Source organism: Centruroides sculpturatus, unplaced genomic scaffold (genome assembly GCF_000671375.1).
Source record: "Centruroides sculpturatus isolate CEXI.00-Female unplaced genomic scaffold, Cexi_2.0 scaffold1334, whole genome shotgun sequence".
Taxonomy (NCBI): domain Eukaryota; kingdom Metazoa; phylum Arthropoda; class Arachnida; order Scorpiones; family Buthidae; genus Centruroides; species Centruroides sculpturatus.
The window spans coordinates 58,308-82,051 of record NW_019385450.1 but is presented as its reverse complement, the minus strand read 5'-3'; the positions used below and the strand labels follow the sequence as shown (position 1 = coordinate 82,051).

At 36.8% G+C, this 23,744-nt stretch overlaps 1 protein-coding gene across 2 annotated transcripts; it reads right to left on the bottom strand.

Moving 5' to 3' along the window:
* Nucleotides 1-10,558: 10,558 nt before the first annotated feature.
* LOC111639120 (CUB and sushi domain-containing protein 1-like) lies at nt 10,559-18,813 on the bottom strand. 2 transcript variants are annotated; one of them, XM_023384901.1, is made up of 4 exons: nt 18,667-18,813; nt 17,740-18,635; nt 16,059-17,535; nt 10,559-11,489 (listed from the first exon to the last, which is right to left on the bottom strand). In XM_023384901.1, exons 3-4 carry the CDS (start codon nt 17,481-17,483, stop codon nt 11,121-11,123), a joined length of 1,794 nt encoding a protein of 597 aa, XP_023240669.1. In that variant the 5' UTR covers nt 17,484-17,535; nt 17,740-18,635; nt 18,667-18,813; the 3' UTR covers nt 10,559-11,120. The 2 variants fall into 2 exon arrangements, with proteins under 2 accessions (XP_023240669.1, XP_023240670.1); XM_023384902.1 differs by having other exon boundaries at nt 17,740-18,782.
* Between the last annotated feature and the right edge of the window lie 4,931 nt (nt 18,814-23,744).

Below are 23,744 nucleotides of genomic sequence, written 5' to 3'. Positions count from 1 at the left end.
CCTTAATTGATAGATGCCTAACTTGACTTGAAAACTTGCAGCAAAAAAAGGGAGTAAGAATAAGATTTTAAGCAATCCAGACACGTCAAACGAAAGTAAAGCTTCCTTCTTATCGCGAGTAAGAGGTCATTACAAGTTATTTATTGATAGAAAGTATAGGTCACGGTTACTACGTGCTTTATTAATAGCATTAATAAGGCAACTGGTAGCAATTGAAGCGGTCACTAGCACTAAATGACCTCGTGTAAATCCAGATATAAACTGCCACGAGTTTACCTTCTATCGTCGTTTTAACCTACTCCATTAAGGTTTTTTGAGTGGTGTTAAGAAATTCGATGTCCAGGTCATTAATTAACGGAATGACACATCTTTCGTTAAAGAGGAAGTTTTTAAGAAGATGAGAAAAGGTCATTTGAACACTTTGGAGAACGTTGCACCGCTGGCAACGGCACAGAGGTCGATAGTTGAATTATTATTTTTGCTGTTTTTAATTAGTGTAGTAGTAGTAGTTGAAGGAACTCGGTCGTAGACTCTACCCCCCACGTTTGTGTTTAATTAATTATGGTCTTTGTCTATTGTTATACATTGTTATCTCTTTTTTTCTCTTTGTATCCCCGAAGGACCGATCCTCTGTGGGGAAGCCAGAGACAGACGGATCGTGTTTCTGTACTCCTTCTTCTCCCTCACTATCGGTTTTTGGTCTGGTTTTTGTCACGTGTACCCTGCACCCCACCCGAACGTGTGGTGCCAGATCACTATAAGGTACCACGCTGGTTCGTTAGTGAAGTTTGATTGTAGACAGAGAAATCGGAGCGCGCTTATCTTTTTCTTACTCGGTAATGTCGAATAAACTGTCACCCTCTTAAATTAACAGTCATTTGGCAAAGTTTCTAACAGAAACTCGATATTTGGGTGGTCCTTTCTGGCAGTTTTCCTTCTAATCGTGGCGAAAGATGCGAAAAAGCACACACCCCCGAAAAAACGGTTAAATATCTTAATAAAAAAAAAGCAATTTCCTCAAAGGTTACAGCAGGGGAGAACACTCTAGCGTAATTACACCACAGGAGGCGTTAGAAAGAGGGAACTTACACCAATCTTAGCGCTGTACCAGGGTACAGTTGTATCACGGGATCATTTTTCATAAAGAACGAACTGCTCCACCCTTGTTCTTTGTGACATGTTATATGACAATTTGTACTTTGTATCGGATTTCTTAATTTTCTTTAACTTTCGACTCTGCAGATTTTATCTCGCACGCAATCCAGCGTATAAAGTTACTCTTTAGGAACCGAAATTGCGCTGCTCCGAATAGAAAAAAAACACATAAACTTTCTTAACAACCTTCCATGCGGGTGGGGTCGAGCTTTGTACAATGAGCTCCAGTCTTTGTTTGGTGACAGTTTATGTTTAAGTATGACAAATTTTCGAAACGGGAATCTGTCAGGATTTAGTTTTACTCAATAAGGATCGAGGATTTCCGCTTAAGTCACGTTTGTAGTAGTAGTGTGGCACCCACTGCCCAGTTTCTAAGCACCAAATCAGAAGTAAAGTCAATTTTTCGGTCCGTAAAGCTAATTTATCACACTAGACAAGTTTTTCTTTAGTAGGATTTCGTCTAATTTTAGTAGGATTTAATAGGATTTGTTCTATTTAATGAAAATTCCATAAGCATGACAATGCTCTGCTTACTTGATTTTCCGGTTTAGGAAACGTTATTCATAGGTGAGAGTTGGTTCCTGTTATTTTTTTGGGGGGGCGTTATTTTCTTAGTAAAATATGAATAAAATTTTTATAATAATAACTTTGATGCGAAACTGGAAATTACTTTCCAAACTATTGAAATGAAAACGTAAATTTGTTTTTTATTATTATTATTTTGTAGTCGTGTTGCAGAAGAGAAAAATCACATTTTTCTTTCATATTCTTTCTTCTTTTTTATTCCTGGTTGAAGAAGTCTTGACGACTATTTTATTTTCGATTTACTGTACTTCTAACCGTTGCTCATAAAACTTGTATACGCGAATATGACTTTTATATGTTCGATGTATGTAATTTCCAAAGTTTATAGTTGTAATTGCTCTTGCTGGACGTTGCTGAGAGGGTATACTTTGCTGTGGGGTTCTCATTCTTGTTACATGCTATTGNGCATCGGTAGCGCTGCGTCACGTCTACAGATCAAATTTTTTAAATTATATTAATTTTTATTTAATAAATATGAAAACAAGAGAATAAATAATAGAATAAAAGCACATGTATTAATAAAAAAACTTAATTTTAATTCCGAAATAACATTTTAGATTATCATTACTCTATTCGGAAAGCGACGGGTCGATCGCGATCTACAGATTGAAAGAAATATTATAAATTATTTGCAGATTTTGTCTAACCTTTTCAAAATTTTAATGAAAACAAAAATTCATTACTTATTTCAAGCTTTGCTTAAAATATAGAAGTACGTAATTTTATAAATGTTTTAATATAAAATGTTTGAAAACTTCGTAATGAAAACAAAAATTCATTACTTGTTTCAAGCTTTGCTTAAAATATAGAAGTACGTAATTTTATAAATGTTTTAATATAAAATGTTTGAAAACTTCGTAAAATTGTCTTATTATACCAACCTTGTATGGTCAACTTTTCGACGTACAGAAAAATATTTTTAATAGTCGTTAGATGGAAAATGTTTGTATAAAACATTAAAGAAATTAATTTTGATAGAAGATTTGTGATATTTATATGCAAATTTGTAATAGATAAGTTTATATTATATGTAAATTTATGGCATCACTAACGTTTAAGATATGCAGTTAGAGTTTATATGTTGTTACCAAAATCGGTGATGCGTTATTGATTTAGAGTCGTTTTTATCTTAATGTTGTTACAGTTAAGGACTTCTTTTTTCTTTCCTAGAATCTTTATCCTTAATGGAAATTACATTCTTAGTAAAAGTTAGTGCAGACATTCTGCCAGAAAATCTAGTTTTGGTTTGGAGTAAGTAAATTGACTTACCTTTCAATTGTTTTTTTACTTTTTTTAGGTAACTATAAAAGGATTTTCTGCATATTTTCTACATTTAACATAAATGTTTGATATTTTTTAAAGCATTCTCTATCTAAGGATGGTTGAAAACGTCGAGATGACGATCGTAAGAGGTTGAATACCTTATCAGAATTTATGAATTTTTTTTTAAATTTCGAAATTATTATAGAATAAAATTATATTGATAAATGTTTTTAATCGTATTTAGAATGAATAAATTTAATTTTTCGTTTATAAAATTGCAAAAGCTTTACATATAAACGGGAAATAAATCATTACTCCATTTCCAATCTGTAGATCACGATCGACAGAAACTGAAATTTAACACGAGATTGCGACTTAACCGCCTACTTGCTGCCAAATTGTTTAATATATTATTAATTAATTAGCCGTAATGTAGCCCAATAAGAATACGACTGTTCGTTTGATTAATAAAAGTTTATCGGATATGTTAGTGTATAAAATTAAAATTATTTATAAGAATAAGATAGAGATTAAATTCTGCTTGTTTTTTAAGCTTTAAGTTATTTTTATTTAGAATGAATTGTTAATTTTTCGAACATTCCAATTGATGGAACAAAAGTTATAAGCGTTTTCATCTCTCCTGAGCGTTGCGTCGCGCCGCGCCGCTCGCTTCGTGTTTATCTTATTTAATTTTCTTTTTCACACATACTTTTAAGGTATTTAGCCTATAATAGGTTTTATCCACGTTTCTAGATACCGAGTTAAACAATTATTTATTGTCTATCATATTATTTCATTTTTCCTATTTACATTATGTCTTGCCGTGTTATTTTCATTATGGCGACAGGTATACGGTGAAGCCTTAAAACTTCTTGTCAATATATTTAAATTACGCGAGTACCTTTCTTTATCGCTATTAACTGAAAATGTATAACTAAACAACAAATCAAACTACATATACAACTTTATCTACTTAAGATGTAGCATATTTGGATGATTTAAATGTTTTTTTTTATTTTTCTCAAGTCTACGCGTCGCGTTGGCGCGTCGTTTTCCAGCGCGGCGCGTATTAATTAAACGGTAACCGTTTCGTTTTAAAATAGCAAACAAAAATAAACACAAAGTAAAAGAAAACTTGTGTCATTTGTGCGTATTTTTGTTTATGTTTTAAACAATGTTTCGTTTTCATAATATATAATAAAAATAAATTCAAAATGTTTTCGTTATAGCCCGGCGCGACAAGGCATCAATGCTTTAAAAATAACCTTCAACAGCTTCTTTTCTAAAATATTTCTGTCGAAGGAATATTTTCACTTTACTTCGTTCAGATTTCGCATTATTTATCTTCAAAACTTTGATTATTTTTTAAAATTTCGATTGTTGTGTTTACAGTTAGTGTCGATCGGGCGCGGCGCGTAGCGACACGCGCCCCGCTCGATCAACGATCGTTTCTACTTTGATCATGGACTCCACTAGGCAATATATAACTTATACATTTAACTTCATTTCCAAACGTTCAATAATTAATAAGTAGAGCGTAACGGACAGATACGGCATTTATTACTTTTATATTTGTTATAAAACTGCAGAAAATCGACGAAAATAGGTAGATTTCAGTCGAAAATTGTGCCGTTTTAAACGTAAATTAATAAAATTTTTAATGAAAAATAAAAAACGAAACTAAAATGGAATACTTCTAAATGTTTTCTTGATAAATATTGATAAAATGTTTATAAAAAGAAACTTTTTCAAGCTTGATTTAGGCTGAAATCCGATCGAGTCGGAGAAGAAAAATTTTCCATCAATTTTTTTTTTTGGTATGCCAAAAATATCTAAGTGTATTTTTTGTGGCGGGATTAAATAAATTGCCCCCCAAAAAAAGAGGAAAATATTCCAGAAATATCATTACAATATTTATTTTTACAACACTTATCGCTTGTAAGAATCATCCAGAGCCATAGCAGCGGCTGTAAGACAAATTTACATCCAAATTTGCATAATTAATAGCTCAAAATGGCTGGATATTAGTCAAAATTTTCCAGAATTTTAATCATTTTCTTTGTTTTATCTGAAAAAAATCTCTATTTTCTATTAATAAACCTGGTTATCCGCAGGTTTTATGGACAGACATGAATTTTCTTATCCCACTTATCTTCAGGTTCGTGCCATGTGTTTATGCATAAATTTACCCAATTAGCGGCTCAAAATTTGCCTGAATTTTAATTATTTTCTTCAATTTAATCGGAAAAGTCGCCATTTTTCATCCGTGGTTCAGTTGTCTACAGATTTCGTGCCATGAATTTTATCATTTAATTCATAAAATAAGTAGAATTTAATCCTCCTCCATACGATGTTTATGTATTTTTATATAAAATTAGATAAATTTCGTTAATGGGAGGCTCTATATCATTATAAACTCATTTAAAACATTTAAATTCGTGTAAATCTTAAAAAATAAAATATTATGTATATAAAAAAAAATCTACTCGCCACTAGAGGGATCGCGATCAAATTACGTAATTTCCGGCTTACCGGATACCATTTCCTGCACTTACCTCATTAGCGAGTTTGAAATTGTAAATTGACTAATTAATTACAATTAAACTTCAATTTGCGTTATTAAATTGAACGAAAAGTATTATTTAGAATGCAAATATTGATTTTATAGAAATTTATTGATTAATCTCAATATATTTTCCAATTTTAAATGATTTTTTCGCCTCTCATAGGGATAGATGATGAAGGAAACTGTTAGTTGAGTGGCTCCATCTGTATTTACTTAAAGGAAACGATCAAAATCCCATTCTTTGGTTTCTCAAGGTGACTTTTCAGGTGCGAGATCTTCCCGTTGCATCTTCATAAAACCGTTATAAAACTGAAAATTACTAGTGGAACGGGTACAAAACCTTCGTGGCACCGTCCTGATTCGCATACGAAGGTGGAATTCGGACATTTTCTCATCTAAACCATTAATTTGAAAGACGAAACCGCTTCCTGAGTGGACCACTAAGCGAGCAGTTCATCCGGGAAGAATTTGAGGACTTTATTTCTAAACTAGAACTTCCCAAAGGGCATAATACTTTCACGAAATCATTTCTCTGAATGCGATGTGGAATCTAAAGTTTAATCTTCAGCCAACAGCTGTGAGTGAAGGATGGCTTTGATTGACTTTATATTTATTCTCGGGATGTCGAGGTGAGATGCTGGAGCGAATTGCCGCCATAATTTTAGAAATAACCTTTTAATTTGGCGTTTTTTAATAAATTTTCGCGTGATTATTGTGATTTTTGCTTAAAGAGGCTTAATTAATCGACGTTGATTGCGGCTTTTGGTCGTTCTTACTTGATTTTTGACGCTAGCCTTAGAAAAGGTTGCTTTGCTGGCAAAAATGGAGGAAAATTAGGGTTTTCGGGCATCCTCTTTTTCCCGGACGTCGTCTACATTTTAGCTTTGTGTGCAATGTCCGGGATGTGTTTTTAAATTATCCTGCATACTAATTTTCTCGAAGAATTTCTAAAGTATGTTGGAGGTGGCGTGTTAATTACAGTTAAAAATAAAATTTCTTCATTATCGATGCAAATTACACCAGTATTTACCGAAAATCGCGTGTCCTACATTTTTTTTAATGTCCTACGTTTTGGGGTAAAGCTGTCTTTCTATTTTTTCATTTGTGGTTATTCAGTCATTCTAGAAAAGATGCCAAAAATGTAAATAAATTTAAAATTTTTATGATAAAAAATATAATTTCTCATATTGCATGTCACATTCATTCTCATTCTCAGGTGGCGCTAGGGTTACTTTTTCTCAGGTGGCGCTGACAAACAATTGTCGTCAGCGCCACCTGAGAAAAATGTTTATGCTCTGACCGCCGCTATTTTCTCTCTGTGTTAATTGATTTTTCTTTGTCGCTTTAATTAAATTAATAAAATTTATAACTTCTAGTTATTTTTAAAGGAAATATTCAACTAAAACTTTAATAAAATCATATTTTAAAAAATTCTTTTAAATGTCGTATGGAAGAATCGAAGCTGTACTTACACAAGTTAATTCCCTCTCTTACCCCGCCATTTTAACAGTAAATTACCTCAAACTGCGAATAAGTGGCACGATTTGCACTTTAACTAGCAAAAGACATAACCTTAATTGATAGATGCCTAACTTGACTTGAAAACTTGCAGCAAAAAAAGGGAGTAAGAATAAGATTTTAAGCAATCCAGACACGTCAAACGAAAGTAAAGCTTCCTTCTTATCGCGAGTAAGAGGTCATTACAAGTTATTTATTGATAGAAAGTATAGGTCACGGTTACTACGTGCTTTATTAATAGCATTAATAAGGCAACTGGTAGCAATTGAAGCGGTCACTAGCACTAAATGACCTCGTGTAAATCCAGATATAAACTGCCACGAGTTTACCTTCTATCGTCGTTTTAACCTACTCCATTAAGGTTTTTTGAGTGGTGTTAAGAAATTCGATGTCCAGGTCATTAATTAACGGAATGACACATCTTTCGTTAAAGAGGAAGTTTTTAAGAAGATGAGAAAAGGTCATTTGAACACTTTGGAGAACGTTGCACCGCTGGCAACGGCACAGAGGTCGATAGTTGAATTATTATTTTTGCTGTTTTTAATTAGTGTAGTAGTAGTAGTTGAAGGAACTCGGTCGTAGACTCTACCCCCCACGTTTGTGTTTAATTAATTATGGTCTTTGTCTATTGTTATACATTGTTATCTCTTTTTTTCTCTTTGTATCCCCGAAGGACCGATCCTCTGTGGGGAAGCCAGAGACAGACGGATCGTGTTTCTGTACTCCTTCTTCTCCCTCACTATCGGTTTTTGGTCTGGTTTTTGTCACGTGTACCCTGCACCCCACCCGAACGTGTGGTGCCAGATCACTATAAGGTACCACGCTGGTTCGTTAGTGAAGTTTGATTGTAGACAGAGAAATCGGAGCGCGCTTATCTTTTTCTTACTCGGTAATGTCGAATAAACTGTCACCCTCTTAAATTAACAGTCATTTGGCAAAGTTTCTAACAGAAACTCGATATTTGGGTGGTCCTTTCTGGCAGTTTTCCTTCTAATCGTGGCGAAAGATGCGAAAAAGCACACACCCCCGAAAAAACGGTTAAATATCTTAATAAAAAAAAAGCAATTTCCTCAAAGGTTACAGCAGGGGAGAACACTCTAGCGTAATTACACCACAGGAGGCGTTAGAAAGAGGGAACTTACACCAATCTTAGCGCTGTACCAGGGTACAGTTGTATCACGGGATCATTTTTCATAAAGAACGAACTGCTCCACCCTTGTTCTTTGTGACATGTTATATGACAATTTGTACTTTGTATCGGATTTCTTAATTTTCTTTAACTTTCGACTCTGCAGATTTTATCTCGCACGCAATCCAGCGTATAAAGTTACTCTTTAGGAACCGAAATTGCGCTGCTCCGAATAGAAAAAAAACACATAAACTTTCTTAACAACCTTCCATGCGGGTGGGGTCGAGCTTTGTACAATGAGCTCCAGTCTTTGTTTGGTGACAGTTTATGTTTAAGTATGACAAATTTTCGAAACGGGAATCTGTCAGGATTTAGTTTTACTCAATAAGGATCGAGGATTTCCGCTTAAGTCACGTTTGTAGTAGTAGTGTGGCACCCACTGCCCAGTTTCTAAGCACCAAATCAGAAGTAAAGTCAATTTTTCGGTCCGTAAAGCTAATTTATCACACTAGACAAGTTTTTCTTTAGTAGGATTTCGTCTAATTTTAGTAGGATTTAATAGGATTTGTTCTATTTAATGAAAATTCCATAAGCATGACAATGCTCTGCTTACTTGATTTTCCGGTTTAGGAAACGTTATTCATAGGTGAGAGTTGGTTCCTGTTATTTTTTTGGGGGGGCGTTATTTTCTTAGTAAAATATGAATAAAATTTTTATAATAATAACTTTGATGCGAAACTGGAAATTACTTTCCAAACTATTGAAATGAAAACGTAAATTTGTTTTTTTATTATTATTATTTTGTAGTCGTGTTGCAGAAGAGAAAAATCACATTTTTCTTTCATATTCTTTCTTCTTTTTTATTCCTGGTTGAAGAAGTCTTGACGACTATTTTATTTTCGATTTACTGTACTTCTAACCGTTGCTCATAAAACTTGTATACGCGAATATGACTTTTATATGTTCGATGTATGTAATTTCCAAAGTTTATAGTTGTAATTGCTCTTGCTGGACGTTGCTGAGAGGGTATACTTTGCTGTGGGGTTCTCATTCTTGTTACATGCTATTGGAGGTGTTTTCGGTTATTAGGTTTTCTACAGAAGTGCGTTCTTGTTAGATGCTACTGGGGAGTGCGCTCTTGTTAGTTGCTGCTGGGGAGTGCGCCCTTGTTAGATGCTACTGGGGAGTGCGCCCTTGTTAGATGCTACTGGGGAGTGCGATCTTGTTAGATATTGTTGAGGAATATACAGTTTTTAGGTGATAATTTATCAATAAGTGATACGTTGATCTATTTACTCTTCAAATCCATACTATGTCACTTACAAATTACTGAGAATTTAGAAATCTATTTCATATTATTTCTAAATGATTATTTTATAGACTTTATAATTATTTTGCGATTCAAAACGTAAATAAATGTTTTTGAGTCGCAACAAATTGAAGACTGGCAACATTGTAAACCAAAATGACAATAAGACGTAGCGTTAAATCATCTACAATTGAGGTTCAGTTTCTGAAAAAAGAAACTTAATTTTTATTTAAAAAAACAATGTATATTGAGGGATAGAAAGAAAAGGAAAGCAGTAAATCTTCTAAACTGGGAATAGAAATATCCTCAATTATCTGTTAGATAATTCCCTGGTGTAGACCTCTGTAACATCAGGATTTCATCTTTTGATAAAGAGAATGATAGACGAGAACGATATCCTCCCGTAATGACTGTCAAGCTCTGTTTTTCTTCTAGGAATTTTAAGCCTTTGCTAAAGGTTAACCACGCGATCGTGTTTCCTAAAACTGCAGGACGTTGCCCCCTTTCGAATTATTTGAAAGCTTGTCGTTAATCGGAACAATTCTGGGAAAGGAATAGGATCCGTCTTCTACTCTAGCAATAAATATGGCTGTCATTTCCGAATCGATAGCTTCGTTGATGATCGGAGAGCGCATCACTCTGTTTTCCTTGATATATGAACTTTGAAAATTGGATGCTTCTGTTATGTTCGATTCATCCTGAAGAGACGTGCCTATATTAAATCTGTGGTATTCTGTACACATCTACGCGTGTTCATTATAGGGGATGTCCTATAAGAAATAGCTTCACTTTCTGGCTTCATATGTTCGAGTTTCTCAAATTAGAACCATCGTTCAAATCTATTGTTGGAATTGGAATGGAACCTCGGCTTTAAAATTGGGTAGGGATATGACTGCTAGAAGGGTTGAGGTAGAGTTTTGATAGTAAAGCTGTTGTGAGGTGGGTTTGGAACCTCACGTGTAAGGAATTATGAGAGGGATTGAATCGTACATTTACAAATATACAAAGAACGTATTCAATAAGTACGCAGCTGTACATTTAGACAAGTATTGGTCCAATTCTTTATTCGAGTCTAAGATACTTTCTCTTAAAAACATGGTTAAAACGGTTCTGTACATTCATGTTGACAAAATACATCTTTTGAGGGAATGAGGAAAAACAAGAGCATCGAGAAGGGAACGTACACGTACACAACTGAAAAGAGAAGCATCGTACAAAAATACTTATGGCCAATACAAACGAGCTCGGGATGGATACCACGCTCGTCACGCGTGACGGGATGCCAGACACGCACGTGTGGGGCGGAAAATCGTCATTCGACGCGGAACGTAGATATATATATATATATTTATGTTTGTTTGTGTGTGTGTGTGTGTGTATAATCATTGGCACGACTGGATCCTTGGACCCATTTCGGACACACGTACACACGTTCTCGAACGGAAATATGCGGAAGTTGAACGTACTTCCGGATATTGGCACGGAATCGATGATGCTGCGACGGAAGTTCGGCGGAATCTTCGACATTTTGGAAGATCGAAACCAATAAAATAAATGAATACGAATTGCAAAAACACGGAGGAACTCTCGGGCATTCAGGTAGTTAACCTTTTCAATTCTCGAGGATGTTGCGCGTCTTTTCGTACGTACATGGGATTTTCGAAGGTCGAGAACTTTCTACCAAAACGCATTCGTACAGGGTAACGCTTTCGATAAACCAGCAAAACCACCAATACTACAAAAGCTATCAGCAATGGTCCGGCCACCCCGGCTATGATGACGATCATTGTTAAACTGAACTCTATACCATCCCTGTCTTCAGATCCTCCTACTTCTTCACCTTCCACTTGTGATGGATTCTTCCCCGTATCGTCTTGGGTTGGTCCCATTTCCGGTCTCTGATGCTCTCGTGGTTTGCTTGGCTCCTTCGGTATAATCTGTTGTAGGTGAGGCTCGGATTTTGGCTGGAAATAAGAGTATAAATTCATTAATTTCTCTTCTGCTTCTGAAGGACTTAACCCCAAATCCCTGAAGGATGATCTACAAATAGGATTTTGGAATCAAATCTTGAAGGATTTAACTCTAAAAGTCTATAATAGGGTCATCCTTCTGGATCAGGGTTTTGCCTCTACAACATGATATTAAGAGATTGCACCCCTTTGCAATGTTTTTAAGTTTCTAAAATGCAATTCTACTATGATCTAATCAAGTAAATGTATGTAATTTTTTTATAATATCACACATATTTACCGCAACATCCGCAGAATCATACTTGCTGTTGCATAAGATTCAAAAATATAGCATGGCTAAGAATGTTCGGAATGTCTTATTGCGTAAAATTGTGATATCATCTCACATTGGGAGATATTAGAGACAGCGAAGTCACGAAATGACGTATAAGCTATGGGAGAAGATTATGTAATGTGTAAAAAGGTTATCGTATAAGAAAATCACATCACAAAAGTGAATTACGCATTTTCTTATTACAGAGCTTCTCAACTTCCTTATCATTTACTTATATAAGACCGGGAAAGGGGGAACCGCGATCCACAGATTGATAAGTTACAGCGTTATGAACTTTAAGCAAGATGTTCGAGCAATTTCTCTTGATTATAACTCATAAAAATGTTAAGTAAAATTTTAATTTTAATTAATTTTATATTAAAACTAACCGTCTTATTACTTAAAAAGCTTTATATTCGTATTTATTTCGATTAAATCGTACATCATAGCGAAGAATTGAATACTCAACAAATTTGTAAGAATTTTTGATAATTTTATGGAGTTTATGGCTCAGTTTTTCCTCATCTTTTAATGAGTACATTAAGGCATAATTAAGGAATAAAACTAGAGCTTTGATTTAAGTCTTGAAGCAAAATTCTTTTTTCTTAGGTTATTTCTTTTATTATTCTTCTTCCTCGTCTTCTTTTTTTTGTGGTTTAGTGATTTACACCTTCATAAAATGGCTCTTCCTATGGACGGAAGCTGGGATTGAGGTTTGATCGGAATAACTTTTCCAAAAATTATTCTCCATTTAAATTCTCCCGGGATGCTCGAGGATGCTGGAAGAAATTGTGAGAAGCAAAAGACTATTTTGTACACTCGTAAACGGCGACCAGAGAAGAATATAAAATACTTCTTTCTCTTAAATTCGAGTATGGTTCAGGGGGATAAAGCAGGAATTGTTGCAATTGCAATGCTACAAAATAACTGATGAGAAACAGAGAGTTATATAAGCACCCTCGAGTAACAAGGTAATTGGAGTTCGCTGCAACAGATCCATAAATTAAACGAGAATTTTTTTGTTGTTGTTGTTATTTTAACAAGAAAATGAAATCGGGGAGTGATGCTGGTGCAGAAATATCGATCCAGTTTTTAAAAAGAAATCCACATTTATGCAACATCATCTGAAGAATTTTGTCGTAGATGTTTGAATTGCTCCTTTAAAGAATGCGTGAAAAGCCATGTAATTGCAATTAAAAAGTTACAAATTCATCATAAATATGCACGTTTACACGCAGTTATATAGATAGAAATTCTTGCATATTTCTTAAAGTTCTTGCAAATATTTCGAAGAGGAAATTAGCTGCAACGATAAAAGTTGAAGCAGATAATGAAGGTAAACTGTTGCAAATAGTAGAATATTAAATATGAAGCTAGGAAGAAGTTTATTTTGTTATAAAATAATGCAAAAAAAATGGAGTAAGGTGTTGTTGCAATCAAATAAACCAATGCAATTAAATACAGCTCTAGATCTATAACTATAAAAAAAAAACTGAACCACAGGGCAAATTCCATTAAAAAACACAAAAAATAGACGAAAATTGTTGCAAATAATGAATTCTAAGAGAGAGTAACAATAGAAATTCTCTTGGAATCGAAAAAACTCGTATATAATAGCGTTAATTCCGCATAACATAAAGTCATTTTTATGGGTTCACGTATTGAAACGTGTCATAAATTATTTTTTTATTCTAAACTTTTTTTATCTTTAAATATTATTATTATATATAATAAAAGTATACATAATCCTCTATAAAACTTTAATTTTTTCGAGTTGAAATAAGGAAAAAATCGATACTTTTCTCCCCTCTTCCAAATCGTCCATATAGTAGTTAAAGTGCAGATTAAAGAGTAGGGAGTTGCAACAATCAACGAAAAATATCGATCCTCCATTGTGCCTTCTGCCAGATTTTGATGGATGGAACCGATTGTTATCGATAATCCTCATTGTGTAACTCTATTTACCGTGCGATTTCCTTGTTGACTAGGAAGTTCCGTGCTAAAGTTGAACAGAATTTCTAGACATTGCACCGAAACATTTCACTGTTTACAGTTTCTACAGGGCAAACACAATTTCGTAAAATATGGGCAACAAACGATCTGTTTGAAAATTTTTTATTTGTACAGCTCGACTTTCTCTACTTTAACCCAATTTTGTTCCTCCACTCTGGAATTTTTCTCATGATTAGTCAATGAGGATAAGCTTTGTTTACTTAGCAGAGCGGTTCTTTAGTTAGAGTAAACTTGGTTCCTCCCCGATCCATGTCTGGAATTTAGATTTTTTTTCTCTCTTTGATTCGTCCGGCAACATTGGTGCACACTTTTTATTTGCTTACACACATTTGGCAACACTTTTTTGCCTCCGTGACATGTTTTTCTTTACTTGTGCGGCCATCTTTCGCTGTCTTGGCACGTTGTTTATGGTAGGATCTCTTTTTTTACAGAGGAACACGTAACCGAATCGATGTTCTAGCTTTAAAATATGAGGGGAAAAAACATTCTGTAGATGTTTATTGAGCTGTAAATCTGTTATGCGAATCGATTAACTAGAATGAAGCCATTTTGATTCCCAGAAGATCCATTTTGATGATGTCGATAAGTCAACAAAGCTGCTCTTCTGCTACAAGATGGTGACAGAAAGTTTTAAAATCTTTCTTGCTAATCAAATAAATCATGAGAAAGTTCGTGTATAAGTTCAAATTTCATTAAATTTTCGAATCGTTTTTTACAACTTGAATCAAAAAAGTGGAGAGAGCAGCTTTATCTTCGGAGGGATCAGGATGAGTCTGATATACTGCACCATTGTGCATTTAGTTTGTATAGATGTTCTATAGTATCAATACAATTGCGTGAAATACGACGAGATGTTTGAATCGTGTTTGAAAGCTCCTTAATGTGTAAATAGAGAAGTGTTTCCATTCAAAAAATAACTTGTTTAAAAAATAAATAAATCGTCGTCAATGGAGGGGATGGTGACGATGTTTAAATTCAGTTTGTGAACAAAAGCAGAATACAATAAAACGGACGACAACTCAGACAGACTTTTGTATTATTGACCAATTGTATCTTGGCAATGACCTTATAGGGATGCAACATCAATAAAAAGAATAATTTTTTTCGATATTTTGTAAGAAAAATGTCATTTCTTCGCTTTGTGGCTCAAATTATTCTCGGTTTTCAGTTACGTTTAACGGCAAACAAACGTAACTCTCGTTACGTTGAATACTATAGAAACCATTAGGAAAATACGTTACACCAATTTCGCTTCTCTATTTTGGTTCGTGTACTGAATTTTTATTTTTTAAACTGCAACGACCTCGAATTTTAACAACACTTGATATGTTTCCAGGAACAAACAAAGCAGTCACAGAATAGTAAACACTACGTCATATTTTTTTTTATTATTTATATTCGTTTATGTAGACAGCTACGGTCTATCGACCGTCGTGAGTTCACTTGGCAGCTCCACACCCAACCTAGCCATAATTTTCTGAGTCCCAATTTAGAACATTAATCGAGTCATATCATCAATGTAACTTGAAATTATTGTTTTATGACACAGACTACACCCTTTGGCTGCTTTACAGTCGACAATGTTATCTAACAGTTAAATGTTACGATACGTCTACACGATATTCTCGTGTTTCCTGTATTTATATAAGCCACTTTAGCTGTTGTTTACTCGTAATAGCCAGTCTTGGATGGATAGATCCAGTGTTACGTTATCCGTAAACAATGCAACAGGTAGAGAGGGAGGATAAACACGTATAAAACTAAATATATTGATAGAATTCGAGTCGAATCTTGCGACAACAGTCGTAAGAAATGTCTTTTTTTAGACCTCAATGCAGCTGCGATTTCGAAACCACCTGTCAAGGGGGGAAAGAATGGAAGGAGAATGAGTCATCAACCCGGGTCAACTAACTGCGCCGCTTGTTTGTGTCCCAAGGGCTATAAGAGGGGTGGAAAACCAGGCCGATCCGCTCGACATCGCTTACGGTCGGGGGTTGTGAACCTGCATAACCAGTATCGCCTTCGGGGGTGCGCCGAGTCGGCAGTCGTTTATCCGAACAATTGCAGCTTCCCGGAATGTCGCAGGGGGGCGCGTATCCTACATAACAAAGGAACACGATCCGGGCAACTTCGCTACAATTTTTTGCGCGACACGAGGAAAATCGGGTGTTTTTTGAGGTGTTTCGATGTTATAAATATAATCGGGGGTACGAGAAACGAGTAAAATAAGTACTTACCCCACTTTTTCCTTCTGTTAGTGGCTTTTCTGGGGTCTTGTCGATCATGTCTTGAGTATTATGCACGGAGGTACCCTTCGATAGGATGGCAGGAGGCTTGGTGGGAGATTTGACACTGGGTACGGGTTTATACTTCTTTTTGGGCACCGTTGTAGGCTTGGAGGGGGGAGGGGTCTCGGTGAAGTTGGAAGTGACCGTATCACTGCGATTAGAAACTGTCAGTAGAGTCTCGAACGGGGCAGAAACCGGGCCCTCGCAAGTGGGCCTGGCAGCACTCCAGTGTCCACTGGACAGACACTCGGCGTGTGACTCTCCCACCAGAACGTATCCGCTGGAGCATCTAAAGGAGATGATCGATCCCACGGTCAAACCGTAAGCCACCACTTCGCCATTGGCGGGAGAACCGGGATCGGGACAAGAGCTCTCGACTGCAGAGTATTCCAGATAGAAGCCAACTTTGCCTCCCTCCCTCTTCTCCTGGGCACTTGAGTACTGGACGATGAGTTTCTTGGATCGAGTGGTGAAGTTGAACGGTTGTCCGGCGTCGTGGCTAGGGACGATAGGGTTGGACGTCGAGCCATCATACAGTGCCACGCGCGTGGACCTTTCGAGTTTGTCTCCACTCGGGTTTCTGAGGTAGGTGAGTATGGCTCGTATGTGTCCCGATTTAGTCTCAATCTCCCACCGGCAGGGGGTGGGAGGAAGCAGGATGCGGATGGGATAACCTGGATGGGCTATAGCACCCGCTCCCGCTTCCCTTCGTATGGTACCTTTGCTGCAATTACGGATGATGCATTTCGGGGGTGGTACGTTCCAATCTGGCACGGGATTCTCCTCCAGTACAGTGCAGGTAGCGTTGGCATCTCCTACTAAATCGTAGGGGGGGTTGCAGTGGTAGGTAATTTCCTGATGAAGCTTCCACCCCTTATCGATGACGTATCCGTTATCCGGCGCTTTGGGTTTATCGCAGCGATAAGGATCGAACGACTTGAATCTGACTTGGAAGGATCCGACGGTCTGAGAGGAGAGGACGAAATCCCCCTCCAAAGAGACGTTATCCACCGAAAAGGGTCGGACGAGGGAAACGAACGTCACCTTGAGTTTCTTGCCCCCTATCATCTCCCTCAAACACTGGACGCAGTTACGTGGAATGTCGTACCGTTGTTCGTCGACGTACAACTGGAGCGACGACGTCCTCACGTTTATAGATGGCAACTGCACGCTGTCCACTTTAACTAATAATTTGTGACCCGGGGGTGCCGTGTAGGTCCAGGAACAGTTGAGGTCTTCTACGAGCTGACCCGAAAGGTCGGGCAATCTAATGACCCCGGAACGAACGCCGAATCTTATGTCGCCACATTGTTCCAGGGCGGAAGACCAACAGACGGCCATCAAACACAAGCAGATGTGGACGAACGTAGACATGGCGAGTGATACGAAACTACCGATAAACCCCTAAGACATCGACATGCGGCATCTGGAAGAGAAGAGGAGAATCAAGCTCGAGCGTGTGGCTCGGAAGGCGGCACCTCATCCTAGAAAGGGATGCCACTCTTCCATCCGGGGGGTCGCAACTGCATCGAAATCCTCCCCACCTCTAGAGGGTACCGAGAGGGCGAAAGGGGCATAAGAAAATAAGAAAAGAAACCTCCGTTCGGGGGCGCCGACTGGCAACACTTACCTCATCGGACGCTACGCCAGGGTTTTAAAGTGTGTCAGAGGAGCCTCCGCCGAAGGACGACGACGTTGCTTTTGGACGAGGCGGCCGAGCGAGGGGCATTTATGACGCTCTCGACCACCATGGTCGCTCCTCTTCCACCGAAGACGTCATACGGCCGTCCGCCAGTCGAGCATGCGCCGAAACGCAACCTCGAACACAGACCGGACGGGACGGTGACGTCAGAGACGTTTGGGTGTGACGCCTGGTGTTTCTCGCCTCCGTATCGATCGGAAAAACTCGTTTCGCTCCTCCTCCGTATTACGGAGATTGCCCGAGCATCCATCCCATAATATTCCTCCTGCATCTTTATCCCTCGGAACCCCATTTTTCGGGGCTCGACGCCGTCTGCGCGTAACCGTGAGAGGTGTCTGCAGGTTCAACCTTTATCCTCGTTCGAGCGACTCCGATGTTTTCCTCCGGTGCACGTGACCTTGGATGGCGTGGCGAAAGGTTATCGGGTCAAAGGGTTTTTGGGATTTACTCGTATCTTGACGTACACTTTTTTATATTTTCATTATTTACAGCGCGTTCTTTTCTGGTTTTTCTTCTCGTCTCCCCTCCCCCTTGACGTGTTCAGTTTCGTTGCTCTCGTATCGCCTACATTTCTTATCGTGTGCTGCAAACCCGCTTGTTTCCTTCTCTGTCCTCGTTACCTACCAGTTTTATCACCAGATTGGTCGTCGCCTACCGCTTTATTATTATGCTCTGTCGCCAAATGCACGGTTTCCTGCTTTATAATCGTTTCTTCTCCTATGCTTTATCGCTGGTTCTAGTGTATTCTGTCAGGAAATGTATACAATTCTGTTATGCTCCATCGAAAATGAATCTGTTCTTGTATCTTCCATTACCGAGTGCATCTTTTCTTTCACTATTCTTCACCAAGTGCACCTTTTTCTCTTATGCACCATCACCAAATACATGTTTTCTCTCATGCTTCATCCCCAAGTACATCCTTCTCTTGTATGGTCCATCACAAAGTACATCATCCCTCGTTATCTACGTAACTCGTTTACATCTTCCACTTCAGTACGGTACCTCGCTGCTGGTACACATCTATGTACCAGCAGCAAGGTACCGTATTGAAGTGAAAGACGTAAACAAGCTACAGTATGTACTTGATTTCTCCTTCAGCATCTACGGCACATAACTCGTGTTACTTCCCAGTAACACAACATAACATTAAGTGTCGAGTCGATAAACACTCGAAACACGTCGTTCTTTTGCATTACAAACGACTTAAAAAAAAAACAACTGTTTAGTGTCAAAGGAGGGTGTCGTGTGTCCGTGAAGCAAAGTCTCGCGAGATCCGAGGATCGAATTTCACCTCTCTCACAATATTTCTGTTACGTTTTTTTTCCCTCGTATAGGCGTAACTTGCCGAGACTTTTATCTAATGCTTAGCCATAAAAACCGGTAACGAGTGGCCAAGGTCAAAGTTCGTCATCTAGTACGACAATAGCCGAATTGTTTCGTTTTCTGTCCATTTTGCGTGCTGGAAACCGTGACACACCAGGTCGAAGGTCGAGTCTACAGATATTAACTCCTACTTTCGACTTTGTGTATGAATAAAACGGAAGTGACGTTTCACGCCCCTCGTCCAAATTACTGGGGGGAAGGGATCCAAACACGAGAGACGTCTGCCTTCTTCCCAGCTTTTATGACGTTACGTAAAAAATACAAGTGTTTACGCCAAGGAACACTCGTTAACGATCCCATTTACTAATAAATTAGCTTATGTATTGAGATACATAAGGCGTAACAATGGCAGAAAATCATGACGACGAACACTACCAAAAACGGACGTAATGGCAGCAAATCGTCCCCCTTCGAGTTCGTGTTTAATAATAGAAACGGGGGGGGAGTGATAGACAAGATCTTGACGTAAACACTTAAAAACTATTTTTATGTCACTCGTGGTAAAAAGTGACGTGCGATCACGTTGCAAACTTAACAAGCGTCACGACATTCTTCTATAAGGACTGGCCAATTGTCTCCCCCTTCATATAACGTTAATTTAGTATTCTCTCCCCCCATGTATTTTGGTAATTAAATTGTCTATAACCTTACTAAATTAATTGTTGCGTATATACGTGTCATTCCGGAAACTACGGGGGAGGATCCTTTAGAAATTGCCACACCTTACAATTACAAAAATGTGGGGGTGAAGTTTATTGATTATTCTAAGAAATGCGCCTGTTAAACACGTGAATTAATTACACGTGGGGCAATTCGACACAATGATTTCAATTACGTTGCTGTTTCACATTGTTAAATCTTTTTTATTTATTTGTTATGCATTTACATTATAATATGACGCTAATATCCTCTTTAATATTCAACCCGGAGGAACTAGGAACACTAATATTTAATTACGAGTGCTCCTGATTCCTTTAGGAACACTCTTCGTTCTTTGGGGGTAATTAGGAACACTAATGTTAATTATGAGTGCACCTATATACTGTAGAATATATACTGATATACTATAGAAGCGTTACGCGTAACAAACGAAGATAAATCTACTAAATTTCTTCCACAAATTGCATTTTTTAGAGAAAATTAAAATGTTCTCGCTTTAATAATTCTCGTAGATGAAACTTTGTTACGCTTCCGGTTACGAACCGAGATAATATTTTAAAAAGACAAATGAATTGTTACGTTTCATGTTAGAAAACGTTAAAGATTCATTTGCCTGGTTAGGTAATGTAACGTTCTATTTTGTACTTGGTAAAGAGCGTAATAATCTCTGTTCGTTTCCATTACAGGACGTAACAATCACCGTTCGTCTTTACCAAGAAACGTAACAAACCCTTTTTTTCTTTGCCATAGAACGTAACAATTCGTCTTGACTAAAGAACGTAATATTTCTTTAAACCTTGCCGTAGAACGTAACAATTTCTCTCCGTCTTTACTAGAGAACGTAACAGCCCTTTAGAACTCTGCAAAAGAGCGTAACAATTTACTTCGTATTTACTAGGGAACGTAATCTTTGTTTTTACTAGAAAACCCACCCTTACAAACTATTTTAGAGAACGTAACAATTGAATTTAATCCCATCAAACGGCGTGACAATTATTTTCAGCTTCAATTATAAAACGTAAAAAATTATGTTACGTTTTCTGACAAAAGCGAATAATCCTTTCATCATAAAATACTTTTTTTCAATTTAACGTAAACGTAACAAAAGCGTTTTTTTAAAGTAAGTTAATCGATTATTATATAGCTTTAAGCAAATTTTCGTCGGTAAAGAGAGAACGTTTTTGATAAATGACGAAGCTTCGATCGATAATAATTCATATATTTTTTTAAACGTAACGTAATTCGATAATGCATTTTGTTACGCTTCGTTGAAATTCGTTACATTGTAAATAAGAAATGTAGGAATTACTTCATTTCTGCTAGAGAAGATAGTGTCATCTCCTCCTTTGCTAAAGAACGTAACGTTTTCCTTGCATTTCTGCTAGAAAACGTAACATTTTTCCTTCCGTCTCTTCTAGAGAACGCAATAGTCGTAACAATTTATTTGTTAATATAGCAGAAGTATAGTCTTTTCTATAATGTGGTCAAAAGTGTAACAATTCTCCTCAATTTTGTAGTTAATTCACATCACGCGAAAGACGAAAAAACTTCCCATTTTATTATTATCGAACGGGCAGATGTTACGCCAGAAATATCTACTTATGTATTACGATAGGCTCCAGGTGTAACGAGTGTCGCCCGAAGACAAATTCAACGTAACAAGAGCGAAGGGATAATTTCATACGCGAGTTTAATGACTTTGCTCCACTCGTAACACATCTGCTTGTTATTGTGCTTTACAATCGACAACACAATCGACTTTATGACCCAACTACAAACGACCTGAGTAACAAAGCTTTCCTCTCTTCTATATTTCCACTAACGTAACATTTTTTTTCTTTCCGTTTAGATTAGAAAGTAACAATTGCTTTCTAGATTATTAGCTATAAATGTAAGCAATTCTTCCTCCACTTAATCGAAAACGTAACATTTTTTTCCCTTCTTTTTGCCTTTTAGTAGCAAGCGTAACAATTATTTCTCCGTTTCTATCGAAAAAGTAACAATTCTTCCTCCGATTTAATCAAAAACGTAACTGTTATTTCTCTAGTTTAAAAGTAAACAACCGTAACAATTCTTACCCCACTTTATTTAGAAATATAACATTTTGTTCTCCAATTTGATAGAAAGCGTAACAATTTTTCCCTTGTTTAGTCATAAACGTTACGATTCTCTCTCTCTCTCTCTCGTTTAATCGAAAACGTAACAATTATTTCCCTAATGTAATCAAAAATACGTAATGATTCTTTCTCGACTTAGCAAAAGCGTAACTTTAACGAAAAAAAACGTAACAAATCTTACTTCAGCTTAACAAAACGGTCGAAAATGTGACGATTTCTTCCCCAATTTAACCAGAAATGTAACCAATTCTATTTCAAATTTAACAGAAAGCGTAACACTTCCTTTTATACGTTCCTTTTAACCAAATTTCTACGTTTCAAATTAATTTTCGGCCCTCATTTTTCACTCGACACCTCGTCCGTACAAGACAGGTTCGTAACGACATTCAATAATTTCCATGTTGGTTACGCCAGTCCAAACATTAATTAATTAAACGATGTTTTTCAGTGGAGAAAATCGATGGAGAATTTATTCTAGAGAAGAGAATCTCTCTTGTTTTTCTAAGGAGAATTGATGATGAAAAAATTTAATTAGAGATGGAATATAAAATTTCCAACCTGTCAACTACGATGATGAAGTGACCACGATTCAGTGGATCGGATGATTCTATGTCTAAATATTTTATTTTCGTGTAGATGATGAGTCGTTACGTTATTCAATAGGGCAGGTTCAATTCTATGATGATCCGTGGGCTCGTAGATCGATGATGATGCAGGGGTGATTCATAAAGCGTAGGTTACGATGATGATGGTGTGGTGCAGTTCACAAATCTTTGCATCATCGTCATTCAACTATTAATAATGTGATTTGAACCCCTTTGATGACAGATGTATGGTGATGAGGAGGATGTGATTCGTGCACTTTTAATGACAGACGTGAGAGGATGATGTGAGATGATTCGTTAAGTTGTCATGATGATTCGGAAGATGCAAGTGAATTTCTCGATGATACAGGCTTATTTGGCCATTAGTTTATATCTTATGACTAATGCGGTGGATCTAGTAGGCCCATCTCTATACAAGAACGTGGATCTAGTAGGCCCATAAGATCAACTGTAGATTTTGAATGGTAATATGTAAGAAAATCTCTAGAATTAAACAGTTGGATGTGTACAGCCTATTGTTACCAGAATACTGTAATTGGATCAATTTGGTATTTGGACTGTACAAAATCTATTTTCTCAGTCCAATAACAAGAAAAGGTTCGGGATAAAATTGTCTAAACACAAATTATTGTTTAAAAACAAAGGAGCCATTACACAACGCCAAGTTATTTTCGAACTTTAAATAATTTTAATATGGCGCCAAGTTATTTTCAACACACCAAACTAACCTATTATTGTTTTTATTGTTATATTGCTTTGGCCTACAGGCTGTTGACCTTTTAAAAACTATTAAAAGGCACTTAAAGATAGACAAATACTCCCGTTAAGCACAATATTTATTTTATTTAAACACACCAAAAGAGGCAATAAATGATAAAATGTCCAGTTAAAAGAATTATAACCCTCCATGAAAACTCCTGTACAGTACATCGTAATCGTTTCGTAAGGACTTAGATAAATTACGAGCTTGATCTCTAACTGGCTTTATCGATCCGATCCGGACAGACAAGCGAACGGATCTCGATATTTAATAATACTTTGTGGGTCGTGAAGAATATGCTGAATTAAAAATTCGTAATTTTTCAGGTGTTTAAGGTGCAACAGTTTTCCTCAGCTTTAATCAGAAAACGTAACAGTTCTTTCTCAGCTTTAATCAGAAAACGTAACA

Coding starts and splice junctions, on each gene's coding strand:
- LOC111639120 (XM_023384901.1), bottom strand. CDS start 17,483: ATGTCTACGTTCGTCCACATCTGCTTGTGTTTGATGGCCGTCTGTTGG. Junction 11,490..16,058: donor TAACAGAAGGAAAAAGTGGG/GTAAGTACTTAT, acceptor TCTTATTTCCAG/CCAAAATCCGAGCCTCACCT.